The sequence below is a fragment of the Dermacentor silvarum genome, chromosome 11, assembly GCF_013339745.2.
Source record: "Dermacentor silvarum isolate Dsil-2018 chromosome 11, BIME_Dsil_1.4, whole genome shotgun sequence".
Taxonomy (NCBI): domain Eukaryota; kingdom Metazoa; phylum Arthropoda; class Arachnida; order Ixodida; family Ixodidae; genus Dermacentor; species Dermacentor silvarum.
Window position 1 is genome coordinate 61,784,809 of NC_051164.1, and position 15,078 is coordinate 61,799,886.

General features: G+C 50.1%; 1 protein-coding gene across 1 annotated transcript in view; it reads right to left on the bottom strand.

Annotated features, from left to right (window-relative positions):
* Window positions 1–13,011, bottom strand: part of LOC119433654 (uncharacterized) — a 101,043-nt gene extending 88,032 nt beyond the window's left edge. Inside the window, exon 1 of the mRNA XM_037700907.2 lies at window positions 12,341–13,011. Within this exon, the coding sequence (XP_037556835.1) occupies window positions 12,341–12,413 (73 nt within the window). The 5' untranslated portion in view covers window positions 12,414–13,011. The remainder of the gene's footprint in view (window positions 1–12,340) is intronic.
* Window positions 13,012–15,078: the final 2,067 nt, after the last annotated feature.

The following is a 15,078-nucleotide window of genomic DNA, read 5'->3' on the forward strand; positions in this document are numbered from 1 at the left end:
GACGATCCTCGCAGCGGATCATCGAGCGCTGGATTATGGAGAGCATTTGCATTAACGACGGCATTTGAAATTCGCATAATCACGACGCTGGGATGGCTCCAGCGATCTCGAACGGCGATTACCGAATGCCCGGCGTCCCATTTACGCCCGCCTTAAAATTCCTTAGCCGCCGGCGAGGAAAACGCGTTGCCGCTCGCCTCGAGCGCATCTTTGATATATGGCAGGGTGGAAAAATGGGCGCAGCTGTATTGTGCACGTCTGTAGCCATCGGCGTAACCGAGGCTTCCCAACGGGACAAGAAGGAACGAAAAAGAGAGAGAGTGAGTGAGAGAAAGGGTGGCGTCCAGCTCGATATCGAGAGAGAGAGATAGAGACAGAAACAAAGGAAATATGCAGATCCTGCGCACTGTGAGAAACGGTGGACGTGAAGCTTCTCTGATGTTAACGTGTTGACGTTATGCGATGTTACATTAATGTAGGCGCTACGTCATCTTATGTAGTCGCCATGCTTACGTTATGCAGATGCAGTGTCGATGTCACGTATGCGATAACGTTGCTTTTCTTATGTGCGTGCGTGTGTGTGTTTTGTATCGACATGGATCAATAAGGACATGTTGGCATCGAGAGATGGTGCCGGGTGCTCCTTTTCACGTATGACGAACGCGTAAAGGTACCCCAAGTGCCCCAGCATCACAGAGATGAAAAGAAACTCATTGTAAACAATAGTGTGACATTACGACAAATCCTCGAGGTACGAAAAGCATACCACAAAGAGAAACACGGCTCAAAATGTTGCAAACGCTATAGACGTCCCTGCAGATATACAACACGTCACAAATAGCTCGTGTGGAAGCAACACGCGAGAATGAACGCGACTGTGGGGCTGCCCGTACTGGCATTGGACGCAGCGGAACCGCGTACAGTCCTACCCGGATATATTGAACCCGGATATAACGAATTATTGTGTATAACGAACAGCAATAAAATCCCCTTGAACATTTCTGTATAAATGTTTTTATATTTATATATCGAATTACCTCCATATCGAACTTTTTTGTGATCCCCTTCAGATTCGATATACAGTCGAACCTGGATATATATATATATATATATATATATATATATATATATATATATATATATATATATACAAATTCTATAGAAAAATTTTCAATGGGATTTTACTGCCGTTCGTTACACGCAATAATTCGTTATATGTGGGTTCGTTATATCCGGGTTCAACTGTACGTCCACTCAGGCAAGGTCACCGTATAAAAGGTCGTGGCTTCTCCTGCGAGCGACTCGTGCCAACTGCGTTTACCGTTAGTCGAGAAGCCTATATCGCCGTGCTCGTGGCGTGTACACTCAATACCAGGCCACACAGACGCAACCGGGAATTTCATGAGCGCGGTAGGAAAAGTCTGTAAGCTTATGCGCGGGCGGCAGCACTCATACATCGTTCCGGTTTGGAGAGCCCGGCGGCGCGAGCTCATCGCCTGGCCTACCCGCCCCGAATTACCGCGAATTCTCGCTTACAGCGAGCAGACCCCTTCGTCTTTAACAAACAGGGGCTGCCCGAGAGGAATGCTGTTCCGCTGGTCATCAAATTCCGCCACGTTGTCGAAATGCCGCCACGTTTGGCGTTCTTGAGCCAATCACAGCGGCGAAGATGGGATAATTCGGCAATGCGGCGTCATTTGGCAATGTGTTGTAGTATAAAACCGCACAACGGGAATGCTTCTTGCTCCGCCCTTTGGAGTATAGCCCGCGAAATTAAGTTGGTGGCAAGTAAGATGCCTCTGTGGTGCGCCAGCACAGAAAAGCTCGCTGTCAGCGTATTTCAAGCAGCTGTGACGTGCGGCTAACTTGATTTCCAGGAATATATATATATATATATATATATATATATATATATATATATATATATATATATATATATCAGCCCTCTCGCGGCGCCTTCGTTCTCCGTTTGTCACGATTCGGCACTGTTAAGTTTCTCTGAAGATGGTGCCAACTCACTGCACTTCGCTTTTCTACTTTGAAGTACCGGGAATTTTTTTTTTTTTGTTATTTCTCCCTCTCTCTCGCGGGCCCAAGTTCGCCGCTCGTATAACATTCGGGTCGGCGTAATGCGCGGGCCTTTACGGTATGCAGACCTGTTGCGCGCGTTTGCTTGCCTCTTTGCGCGAGTGCGTGCCGGCGCGCAACCACTCTGCTGCAGGTAGTACCGCTGAGAGAAGAGCAGCGCGGTATATCGCTAAGAGCAACGACGGCGTGGGTTCGCGCTCGCGGGATTGCTTTGACCCGCCCGCTTGACCCCCTCCCTCGCCCTCTCCCGATGAAATATCACAGGGCCGCTCTCCGAGCGGCACTCGTCAGACGTACGGCGCTCTATACCACCGCCGTGTGTCTTGTAGTCCCCTGCATTTAAATGAAAACCACCCCCCGCGGCGTCCTTGACGCCGCGCATGTTAACCACTATAGAGTTCCACACTTAAGTCACTAGGGGAAAACCTGGCGCTGCAATCGTGCAACCACCTTGGGAACCAATTCGTAACAGTCTAAGCAGACATAATCATAATCGTCATCAGCCTATATTTTTGTCCACTGCGGGACGAAGGCATCTCCCTGCGATCTCCTATTACCCCTGTCTTGCGCTAGCTGGTTCCAACTGGCACCTACAAATTTCCTAACTTCGTCACCCCACATAGTTTTCTGCCGTCCTCCACTGCGCTTCCCTTCTCTTGGTATCGATTCTGTAACTCTAATAATCCACCGATTATCCATCCTACGCATTACATGGCCTGTTCAGCTGCATTTTCCCCTCTTAATGTCAACTAGAATATCGGCTATCCCCGTTTGCTCTCTGATCCATACCGCTCTCTTCCTGCCTCTTAACGTTGGGCCTAAACAGACATAGTGCCCCTTTAAGTAAGTACTAACATAAAGTTATCCTCTTGTCTTTCCTTTCTTGCTGTTAATAAAGGTTCGTAAGTTACCGCAGCCTTCAAAACATTAAAAACAGTAGCAAGCGTCAGAGCACCTTAAATAATTCACTTTGATATTTGGTTCCACTGACCATTTTCAGTTTCACAGTAAAATAGCTTACGTTACTCAGCCTTCCCATTTGGTGTAACAGTGCGTACCGCCACATTTGCAAGCGCCCGCGGCAGCTATATAGCGCTCGTGTATGCACACTCTTGCATTGTCAACCTTTTACGGGCGAGTAATACGCGTGGTATAGCGTCGACAGCTTCGAAAATACCCATGACTATACAGGGTCTCCCAACTATCGCGCACCAAGATTAAAAAAAAGAAAAAAGGGCAATTGCGTTACTCGAGGAAAACCTAGCGCTCATTGTTTCCAGTGCAGTGGAGTAGCCGCCAGTAACTTTCTTTTCGTTAGCGATATTTAATTAGGTAATTCTAATTAATTATCTAACTCGAGAAGTACTGTCCTATACTCCGTTTCATGCATCAGGTGCAACGCCGTGGAGGCTAGAGATACTTTTTTGCAGTGACTGCGTTCGCACTTGGAAATAGTTCAGTGTTTTTTGACCGATTCTTGTGAAAATGTTCTTTATATAAGCTTAGTTCTGAATGAAACAAAAAAGAATTTACCCTTAGAAAGAAACAAACCATGTACTAATACGGCTGCTGACACGTTGTTTTATATCAATTTGCTTTTCGTATTAAAAAAAAATTATTTGCAGCCCGTTGCGGCAGCCTCACGTGCATGCTCGCGCGAGCGAACGCCGCTGGCGCGCAGCGAAGCATAGACGGAACGCGCGGAGTGATACATTTTTGGTGACCGTACTTCTTGCGTAGCGTTGCGCACCTGATGTATGAAACTGAGTATAGTTATCAAAGCGTCAATGAGAAAATTGAAGAGCAGCATCAAAGCTCCCGATACAGCTTTCGGTTCCGTTGCTCTAGGAAAGAATGGTCACCCTTCACGACTGCTAACGGAGCCGGAATAGTTAAGGACTCCAACGCAGGTCTCTCATTCCAGCAACAACAGTGGCACATGTTTTTTAAAAAAATACATTCCAACACTGCTAATCTAAACTGCAGACATTACTGCGTGATGACAAGTCGTTAGACTACTTTTTACAAAGAGTGCCGAGTCTCTATTCGAAGTGTTAAATGTACACTGAAATAGACGTAGTTTCAATGGTTAATTATTGGCGCAGGATGGTCGCTAACGGTTCTTCGAAACAGTAGGGACGGCAACAAATTCCCTTCGCAGATGTATGCCAATCTGGCAACTGATGCACCAAGCACAGCGATGCTATCGCACCATTCGGAAGTATATAGCACCCTAACTCGGGGTCTGTTTTCGAGGCGCAGTCGTTGCTGGCTATTCAAATGGCGACTTTATTATCGCGTTAGCAGTATATGGGTGTCAAAGTGGATGTGTGTGTGAGGTGTGGGATGCCGGTCCCGTGGTACAGTTAGAGGTACGCTAGAAGAAGCCACGTGGTACAGTTACGGGGTACAGTTAGAGGTATAGTTAGAAGCCCGCGAATACACGCAAAGTGCCTCGAGCAGTCAGTCGCGCGGCAATCTTGCGTGTATTCGCGGGCTTCTTTCACGCTCGGAAAAAACGCTTTTACGTAGCACGTATATATTGAGCAGCAGAAAGCTGTATCGGGGAGTTTTTCACGTTGCTCCTTCAATTTTCTCATTGACACTTCAATAACTAGGACAGTACTTCTCGAGTTAGATAATTAATTACAATTACATGATTAAATCTCAGCATCGAAAAAAAAATTACTGTCGGCTACTCCACTGTACTGGAGACAATATGCGCTAGGTTTTTCTTCGTGTAACGCAACTGCTCTTTTTTTTTTTTAAATCTTGGTGCATGCTAGTTGGGTGTATACAGCTTCGACAACTTTGAAAATACCTATGACTACTACATGCCCCACGAAGACGACTCGCATTCCATACGTGTGCACGCCTGTTCTCGGTAGCGCAGGTTTCTATACCGAGGCTGGCGCCTATACGTTACATCGTGGCTGTACGCGAAACGCGGAGTGATGAATCGAGAAAGAGACGGTCAATCGGGCTGGCCCCAACTACGTCGGGCGCATTTCCGCGTGCTCGCGGGTTTTCCGGAGCGATCGAGCTTCGCGGGAAACCGGCGCGCGGCTCGCGAGTCGTTCACGTGCGTCACGCCGACGCGTATCTCGACCGGTGACAAATGGCCTCTCTGTTGCCGTCCTGCGCCTGTTTCCTTGTTTTCGCTGCAGCCACTCCGGTACGCTTATACTTTATCTCCTGCGCGCATGCGCGGCCGCACTGCGCTTTACGCGAGCTTGTTTTCACTTCGATTTGCCAATGAAATGAATACGGCGTTCATTAACACAAAGTTGGCGCTGTGGCTTAAATGGGAAGCGGTGGGTGTGGGAGGTGAAGGAGAGAGGGTCCGGGACACCGCGAGAGCCAACGGGCAATCCCGAGAATGCATGTCGTCCTGATCGCAGTGATGGTTAGCCCGCGCACTTATCCTGGACATCCCCTCGCATGTGTACTTCATGATCGCAGCCTGTTGAGAACATAAAACACACACACACACACACACACACACACACACACACACACACACACACACACACACACACACACACACACACACACACACACACACACACACACACACACACACGCACGCACGCACGCACGCACGCACACACACACACACACACACACACACACACACACACACACACACACACACCAGACATGTGTTCTACTGCAGTTTCCTTTTCAGTTTATTTCTGCTACAAAAACCGCTTGTAGCGTCCCTGTGCATCGTCCCACCTGCACTTAGTGCTCCCTCTCTCCCTCTTTACGTTCCACGTTTCCCTTACCCCCAGTGTAGGGTAGCATACCGGACTGTTCGTCTGGTTGACCTCCCTGCCTTTCCTCTCCTTCCTCTATCTCTTCTTCTGCGACGAACATTTTCCCCGAAGTGCATTACAGAAAAGAACAGGGAAAACAGCCGGTCACTCTCGTGCGTCACGTGGTATTTCCATCTCCTCCTCACGCAGGTCTTCTCTCTCTCTCTCACACACACATAGATACACAGAGAGAGAGAGAGAGAGAGAGAGAGAGAGAGAGATTGAGATGCGCACGCACGCACGCGCACAAAGAAAACGCACGCATCTTGAGACGAGAGACCGTGGCACGGATTGCCCCCGCACTACAGCTACCCACGCCGCTAGGAACGCGGACGCACTAGTTCTTTTTTCTGCTACCAGCGCACAAGGAAGGAAGGAAGGAATGGGGTAAAAAAGAAAATAGAAAGAGAGAAAAAACGTCGAACCCCGCCACCGCGCTCTTCCCACGTAGCCGGGAGAAATTCTGCGCGCGTTATAATAATCCGCGTAGACGGGCGTTTTCTTTTCTTTTTTGTCGTCCGGCGTAGCTTCCCAGGGCGTTTAGTCACGCCTTCGTTAAGAACGCGGGCACGAACACTCGAGAGACTACTACTGCTGCCAGCTAGTATTCTGCCCACACGGAGAAAAAAAAAAAAAAAAAAAAAAGCAGCGGTGTTTTCCCCGCTACCGTTACGCTCACAAAACGCGCTCCCTGCTCGCGCTATTTCCATATAGCGGAGGCCCACGGAATGTCCAGTAGAGAGAGAAGAAAAAAAATTGAATACGCTCAAACAGCAGAGTAGTATTCAACAATGTTAAAGGAACGATAAAGGAAAACGCTGTAGCTAATTTAAACCCCCTAGTGAAGCATTCTTTCGAGGCTCTCATTGCATTTTACCTAGCGGTAAGAGAGAGACCTCTCTATAGCGGAGAAAGTACAGGCCAACCTTTCCTTTTTTTTTTTTTTTTCCATCTTTCAACTTCGCGCTGCATCATGAATGGTTGCAGCCGAACGGATATCGGCTGCGCCTGAGTGGGTGAAGCCGCAGTTGTGAAATAACTAAATCGTGGGGGTTTTAACGTCCCGAAACTGCGCAGTGCCTTATGTGAGGGACGCAGTAGTGGAGAGAACTTTATTTAAGGATATCATTGTGACCACACACAGCGTTACAAATCAGGATTTGTCTCGCTTGGGCGCCGCCCCGTTCGACAGTTTGGGAGCTCAGTTCACTATATCGTGAAACCGGCGACAACGGACTACTATATAGAAGTTAAGATTTTTCAATTACAAGCAGTGTCTGTAGCGACCTTCATCAGCGATCGAACTTCGCCAAGGCGCCTGTTTTCAGTCGCTCCTTCCTTTCATTCACTCTTTTTTGCACCCGCCGCGGTTGATTCGCGGCTGTGGTGTTGGGCCGCTGAGCACGAGGTCGCGGGATCGAATCCCGGCCATGGCGGCCGCATTTCGATAGGGACGAAATGCAAGAAAACACCCTTGTATACTTAGATTTACGTGCACGCAAAAGAGCCCCCCAGGTGGTCAAAATTAATCCAGGAGTCCTCCCCACTACAGCGTGCCTCATAATCAGATGGTGGTTTTGGCACGTAAAACCCCATAATTTAAGTCTTCTTTGCCCGCTTTTTGTCCTCGCTTGCTTGGTTACTCGAGCGTTCCGAGAAAGCGCGTATGCGCGCAGTAGGAAAAGAATGCCGGCCAACACGGCAACCGTTTAACAAGGTCCGACGACGCGCCTCTCTGACCCAGTGAGCAGCTCGCTATATGACTCATGGCAGGCGACCGCCAAGTATATGCGCGTACATCGCGTACATGCAAATTTCTTGTCGCCTTATCGCGCGCTCTATGTGCAGAAAAGTGCCCCCCCCCCCCACACTTCCGGCGAAGGCAAGCCGGTATTCAACGAATGCGTCGCTAACAGCGAACGATGGCGAAAGTATAGTGACGTTTGGGATTTTCCGCCCCGTCATCGTGTGTCAAATGTTCGTGGTATGCGCCTCGCAAGTATTGCAGCGTGCACCAGTGACCGGATCATTGCGCATTATCCTGGAAGTATGCGAACGACACCCTCCACCGCCGTTTCCCATTCCCTATAGATAAAAAGAAATAAGTAGAAAGACCTTATCTGTATGTGTTACCTTCTTTCTTGCACAGTGGAGTACGTAGTGCTAATGTATGTTTGACGTCATTAGTGAGAATAAAATCGGATATATGATCTTTGACGATGGCTCGCCGAGCGTCAAGACCCTTGGAGCGAGTTCTCACTCAGATTCCGCATGCAAAGTGAGACGAAAATTTCCACGAGGGTGCGCTTGTGAGCTGTGCTTGTGACTGAAGACAGAATATGATGTCTCTGCAGATGCGGAACGCAGCTTGGTATTCGTAATTCCAGATTGTACTATAGTATACGCAAACAACGTAGTATCGATACGATTTTAACTTACGATACGATTAAAAAACTGCCCGGAAATTCAACGTTTTCCTCACCAGATCCCGGCATATTAAACTTTTGCAGTCGATTGCATACATACGCGTCGCTTGTACTGAAATTGACGTATTAAATAGGAATATTAAGTCGAACTGAGATGTCAGCGCGAAAATCAAGAAACGATGCTGCGCTTTTCGTTTTTATCCAAAAGTAACAGATTCAGCCCACCGCTGATACGGAAATATAGCGCCGAAAGAAGACTTAACCCGTCCAAACTAATTTAGCCTTGCTGCTCAGTGTACTATCTCTAAATAAACGCGCGTGACTTACCTTCGCTCGAGTCTCCTTGACGAAGAGATGAATCCAATACTCGACAGGGGAACACCGCAAAAAAAAAAAAAAAAAAAAAGCACGAAAGACTAGAAGGAATTTTGCGCTAATCCCCTGTCGAGTATGTACCTGCTAGCCCAAACCTCTACGGTGTTGAATCCAATAGCCGCGGTGCTGTAGTCTACACTTGCGGCTTCTGAGCAAGAAACGCCAGGCGCTGGTGTGCAGCACATATCGCGTGGCCTCAAAGACAATAGGCAAAACGATATGCGCGTGATCCGATGTACGCGTGATCTTCTCGGCACATAGTAGCAATGTTACGTAACAGCGACGGCGGCGAGGAGGCGTTGCGACAAGAAATAAAGTCGGAAAGAAATAGAATACGCGCGCTCTCAGTCGAGACGCGCGCAAACATGCCAGCAGCGGCGCGAGAACACGTTTGTCTGTGAAGATGGGGCGGTGGGGTCTCGACGGGCAGGTTGTCTGTCGACGACGACGAGTTGCGGGAGCGGTCACGACTCGATATACGAGAGGCGGCGGCACTCGGATCCGCTGCCGCGCGCATCGCGACCACTAATCGCCGACAGCTGGGCCGGCATCACATGCTACGGTGTCCGCTGCGGCGGGCACGCGAATAGAGAGCTTTAGCGTACCGTTATATGTATGCCTTCGCCACCTGGCAGTTTTTTTGGACGCCCTACAGTTAGGCCGCGCCAGGTGCGCGCGTAGCGCGGCTTGGATACGGTACCCGCGCAGCTGGCAGGTGGCGGAGACCGCATGCGGAATGCTAAAACTCTCTAGTGAATATGAAAAAAAAAGAAAAAAAAAAAGAGAGACCTGGTAGAGCGGTAGGGGAATGCTAAAACTCTCTAGTGAATACGAGAAAGAGAGGCCTTCCTTGTAAAATGGAGGCCCGAAGGGATCGACACTCGGTCGAATAAAGAAATGAAGGGATGTCGATGGATGCCGACGTTTCGGGCAAGCGGACTTGCTCTTCGTCGGAACGGCAACTGCTCGCCGCCCGCCCACCTTGGCTTCCGCGACCCGCCTTGTTCGACTACCGTTGATCGCTTTCATTGAATGTGACTCGAAATACTTCAGCGACGAAGTACCGTCCGCAAAGTAAACGCTGTTTCTATACGTATACTATGCCGAGCGGCCGGATATAGCGCGTAATGAAATGCACGGGAGGCGACACGCCGCCACATTCCGTGCGCTGGTGGGGATGAAGCGATGGAGGGGGGGTCAACGAGTTGGGGTCAAGTCGGCCGGCCGCCGCTTTTTCCCTCCCCTCCTCCTCCGTCCTTTCTGTATCTCTTTTCCCCCACTCGATTTCAAGGCGAAGTGGTGGTGTTGAAGGGCCTGTCGAGTGAGTCACACCAGATGAAACCGCGACGGCGGCAGGTGCGCTCGATTCACATAGTGCGCGCTTTCGCGGTCCCCGTTGTTGCGTCACCCGCGGGCAGGCGCTGATTGGGGTGATGCACGCGCCGGCGCGGCATGCGAGCTGGTATAAAAAAGAAGGAAAGAAAACAAGCCGGACAAGGTCGGTGCTTTTTTTATACAACAAGAGGAGGTGCGGCGAAATGCCGGAGCTTCTAAGTCCGCGTTTTCGAGTTCGCGATCAAGCGTTGCTTGGAGAGAACGATTGAGGCGGACCTTTCAAAGTGGTTCCAACAGTATAGGGCGCCTGCGTACAGCCCCAGTACTGAACTATGTTAAAAAAAAAAGAAAATGAAAGAAAAGAAAAACAATTGAACAATTCGCGCGTTTGCGCGAATTGTTAGAATCGAGGTTCATCGGAGAGCGAGAGAGAAGTCATAAGGGCAAGGCAGGGATATTAACCAGGCTGAGCCCGGTTGGCAACCCTGCACTGAGGAAGGGGTAAGGGGGGGGGGGGGTTGAAAGATCAAAAGAAGGAAAATATACGTTAAAGGTATGCACGGACACACCCGTGGTGAAGCGTTCAACGTTCAATTCGTCACAAGCGGTCATATATGCCGGTGCATGCAGCGTTGAGAGAGAGAGAGAGAGAAAAACGGGGTGGAAAAGGCAGGGAGGTTGACCCGAAAAGATGCTGGTTTGCTACCCTGCACTGGGGAAGGGGAAATGAAAGACGGAAAGAATAGCGGAGAGAAAAGCAAAGTGGCTTGCATACGCACGAGGCCACGATAGATTGTCTAGAATCTTTTTTTTTTTTTTCAACTACCCAGGAACTGTTCGGAAAAAGGCCTGCCACGTAAGTGCGCTAAAGATGCCCGAAGAAAGCTTTCGCCGGAACACACACCACGAGGAAGTACGTAAGATACAGTCCTGGTCCGGTGTATCGCACGAAGCGAAGAGTTGAAGTACGGTGAACAAAGGCGCAAGCCGTGTGTAGTCAAAACGCTCGCAAATTGCGGACTCGCGCGAGAGAACTTTCACTGCGGGAAAGTTGACCGCCGCACACTGCAGTGGGGAAGGTTAAACACGCGAGCCGAAAATAAACTGGACAAAGGTGGCTCGAACAAACACACGCACACCCGTTCGTCTCGGAACCACATCTGGTGTGGCGCTTTCGCTTTCTGACCCATTTTTATCGGCAGTGTGTGGATGTCTTTGTAAGCAGATCCACTTGTGCACGATGCACGTACTGCAATTCTTCGACGGCGGCTTGTCAGTGGTACAGCATGCATGGCTTAGTCGCACGTTCTGCTTGAAAACGTAACACAGGACGTGTTGACGAGGAAAGTTACCTGTTATTACAATTTTTTTTGCATATTGTCATTTCAATGTCTGTTTTTGCCTGCTACCCGATTAAAGCACGCCGCAGTGGCTCACGGTAATGGCGTTTGTGCTGCTGAGTACGTTTGAATGTCTCCGTTTCAATATCTGTACTTGTGACGTGCATGGATGGTTCAGGTTTTGATTGCATCACATTTTTCGATGAAGTTAGGACATGTGCAGATGCATAGGTGGATTCTGCTGACCATGACGAGGGCAACAAGATATCTCTGAGAGACCTCACTGGACTTAGATTGGGCTGGTATTGTGCCAGAGTGTACATCGGCGGAAACAAATGGATGGTGAAAATATATCTTTTTTTTTTTACGTGTCTTCGTTCTACGTTCTTTTCTTTGACCCATGCGGTTGCGTGATTTCATAATTGTTGCGTCATTCCGTTGTCATCTCTACGGCTCACTTGAAAAGCACGGGATCCCTTCAAGGGAAGCGCATTTTGTTTGCTGAAGAGAGTTCTGCGATTCTGACTAGAGAAGTCACGGTCGTCCAGCTGTCGCTCTGGAGATACATTTTTCGACGCGATTACGTCGCTATCGCTCGTTGATATCCCCAATGATTAACAAAACAAACCAGCTGTTGTTAACTATTTTAGACTCGTGAGATATCAACGCTTGAAGACTGACCAGACTGACCACTCCGCACAAAGACCTGCCTGTGCTTTGTCAAAAAATTTCGGACGGCAATGCAAGCCGTCAAGGTTTTCTCGCCGAAAATACGGGTGCGAACACTGAATGCACAGACTGATGAAACAGACGTTGCATAATGAAATAGTGATAATAAATAGTGAGGAATCGCCAGACCGAACTCGCTTCGCCGACACGAAAACAAGTCCGAACGCAAAACCGAGGTCAAACACTATACACTACGCTTCGCTTCGAAGTGACCACGAGAGAGACTCACCTTCGCGGAAGACGAAGAGGATAAGCTGCAGAATGGCCACCTGCAGCATCGTGGCTCGCGTCGAAGAAGCCATCCCTCGCTTCAGAGAAGTGTCAAAGTCACTGGCACAGTAGAACGACAGCGCGAGGCATGAAACAACCACCGCCGCACACGGCCGGCCCCACCACCTGTTCGACGCACCGAACACACACACACGCACCACGAGAGAGCGGGTTTTGTCCGTCTTTCACGCGCACCAAATCCGCGTGACAACGCGCTCGGGGGTAATCCCGTCGACTGTCGCGCAGTCCTGGGGCTACGCGATTTTTCGCGCGTTTCGGGAATCCCGACGTCGTCTGCTGGCGGGTAGCAGACGACACACAGCGCGATACTGGCGGCGTCGGCTCAAGCTCGAAAAACAGCGCGTCAGTCTCGGCTTGACTTCTTCTTCGTCTACTTCCCTGCCGCCCAGCACGCGGCGAGCCGACCGACCGGCGGACAGATCGATCGATCAATCAATCAATCAATCCCGCGAAACTTCCGCTGCAACTCGGAACGACCGCCGGGGAAAACGGAGGATCTTCGAAGACGGCGAGACACCGCTCCGCCACGTGCCGGTAGTCGCAAGAGACGAGCGGAGTCGACGAGCGTAACCGGGCTCTGCGACTACCTCCGGCAACGTCGGAGGCCTGAATGAGCCGGCCAGGCTAGAGAAGAGAGGGGGTGCCGGTGTGGGGGGGTTGCGTGTGTGTGGCGGGGGGAGCGAGGGGGGGAGTCGGTCTGCGGACGGGACGGGACCGGCCCGCAAACGGCTGGGGTGTTGTGGTGGGGCGCTCCGGCGCGTTTTCGCGAGCGACCGTGCGTTTGTTTCGCTTCCTCGCAAGTAAGAAGAGGAGGAGGAGGAAGGCCAGTGAGAGGAGGTGGAATACGCTGGTGGAGGCAGTAAGAGGAGGAAAGCGAGGGGGGAAAGGACGCGTCCTCCGGGGCGAGGAGGTGGAATCTCGAAAACCCACATGCGCGTCCGAAAAGAAGTTCCAGCTGGAGAGAGTTGTGCGTGCGTGTGTGTGTGTGTGTGTTGTAGCACTTCTGGTTCCTCTGTGGGTCCGAATGCTTCCCGCTGGAGCGGCTCTCCTTCGGTCGGTCGGTCGCTTCCCGAGCCTTCTCTTCTTCCACTTGCCTTGTGTGTGCCGCACTCTTGGCTTCGCGCAGTTTTTGCGTGTGTGGTCGTCTCGGCAGGTCCGCTTGTCTGTCCGAGACCGGCCGGCCCGGGTCCGAAGAAGAAGAAAAGTCTCTGGTTTCGGGCAGAAGACGCCGCCCGGAAACCGGGAAGGAACAAAGAGCACCCCGTGCTTTCTTGCGCGCCACTTTCTTTCTTTCTTTCTTTCTTTCTTTCTTTCTTTCTTTCTTTCTTTCTTTCTTTCTTTCTTTCTCGAGGTGAACGAAGAGATAGAGCTGAAGTCGTGAATAGGAATAGATCGGCACTCCCCCCTCCAGCCCTTCTCTTTTCGTCACTAGGTGGTGCCATTCGGCAGAGCTCTCGTTTCTCCTGATGCTTTGCTTACGATGCCGGCCGTGCATGCCGGTAGTTCGCTCGCTGCACGCAAGTCGGCGCTACTGAGGCCGCCCTCCCCTCCCGCCTCCCTGGCTGCGTTTGGTTTGGCGCATTTCGACTCGCCTTATTATGTGTGTGCGCCAGAGACGAAGACGACGACGCGCCGAGGACGCAGCGTGCCTCAGGCGAGACGAGGCTTGTATGCGCGCCGACGGGCGAGATGGAGTGGTCGGTATTGTCTGTCAAAGGAGATGCTTGTTCTTGCCGCTGCTACGTCTTCGGAGCTCTCTCTCTCTCTCGACTATAGATGAAAATACGCCTTCCCTTTCCTCCGCCGTGTTCGGTTACTTGTCGCTGGTATGTTTGTTTGTTGTCGGTATGGGGTTGTACGGAGAGCCAAAGTAAACTTTGTTGGCTTCTGAATTCCTTCCGCTTTTTGTGGACGGCTGCCTGGACGAGTAAAGTGGGGTCAGTCCTGACACCAGCGCACTACCGGGCACTCTTGCACGAACGTGGTATGGATTCACTTCGTACCAACAAAGTTGTAGATTTTATAAAGCACTGGCAACTTCAGAAATTAATCTGCCCCGAGAACAATCCGTGAGTGGAATCATCTATCATTCTGTATTGCGGAATGTTCAGTGGCCGGGTCAAATGCCTTGAGGAATCGTTCGTAACTGTGCTTCCGTGTGCGTTTCTTGTATTGATTCTATAATGACGCGAATATAAATAAAATGCAACGTTACTTTCTGTTACGTTCACTATGATATTTGGATGCTGAACGTTTAATTTCCATTTTACCAGTAATAACTGCGTATTTCTTGTGATTAAGTCCTGATATCCGATGGGCTAGCAATACGGAATTAATAAAATATATTATATTGTCTTTAAAATGGTTGCAATGTGATGTGTAATTGCGGACGGATCGTGGACGCGATGCGACGTCAAAGCACCCGTACGCCTCATATGATTTCTTTACCTATATAGGGATCAAACACCCTATGCAAAACAAACGGGCTCAGTTATAATAGGGAGCGAGCTCGATTGTAAATTTAAACCGTAGTACCCCCACTAGCTGCAACATAAGTTCAGCGTGAACAAATGTAACTTGTGTACTTGGTTATACGTCATCTATACCCTTGTGCCCATATACAGCCTCTGCAGCACAAGACGGTTCACGTATATACCTCCTGCGGCTGCGCCCCTG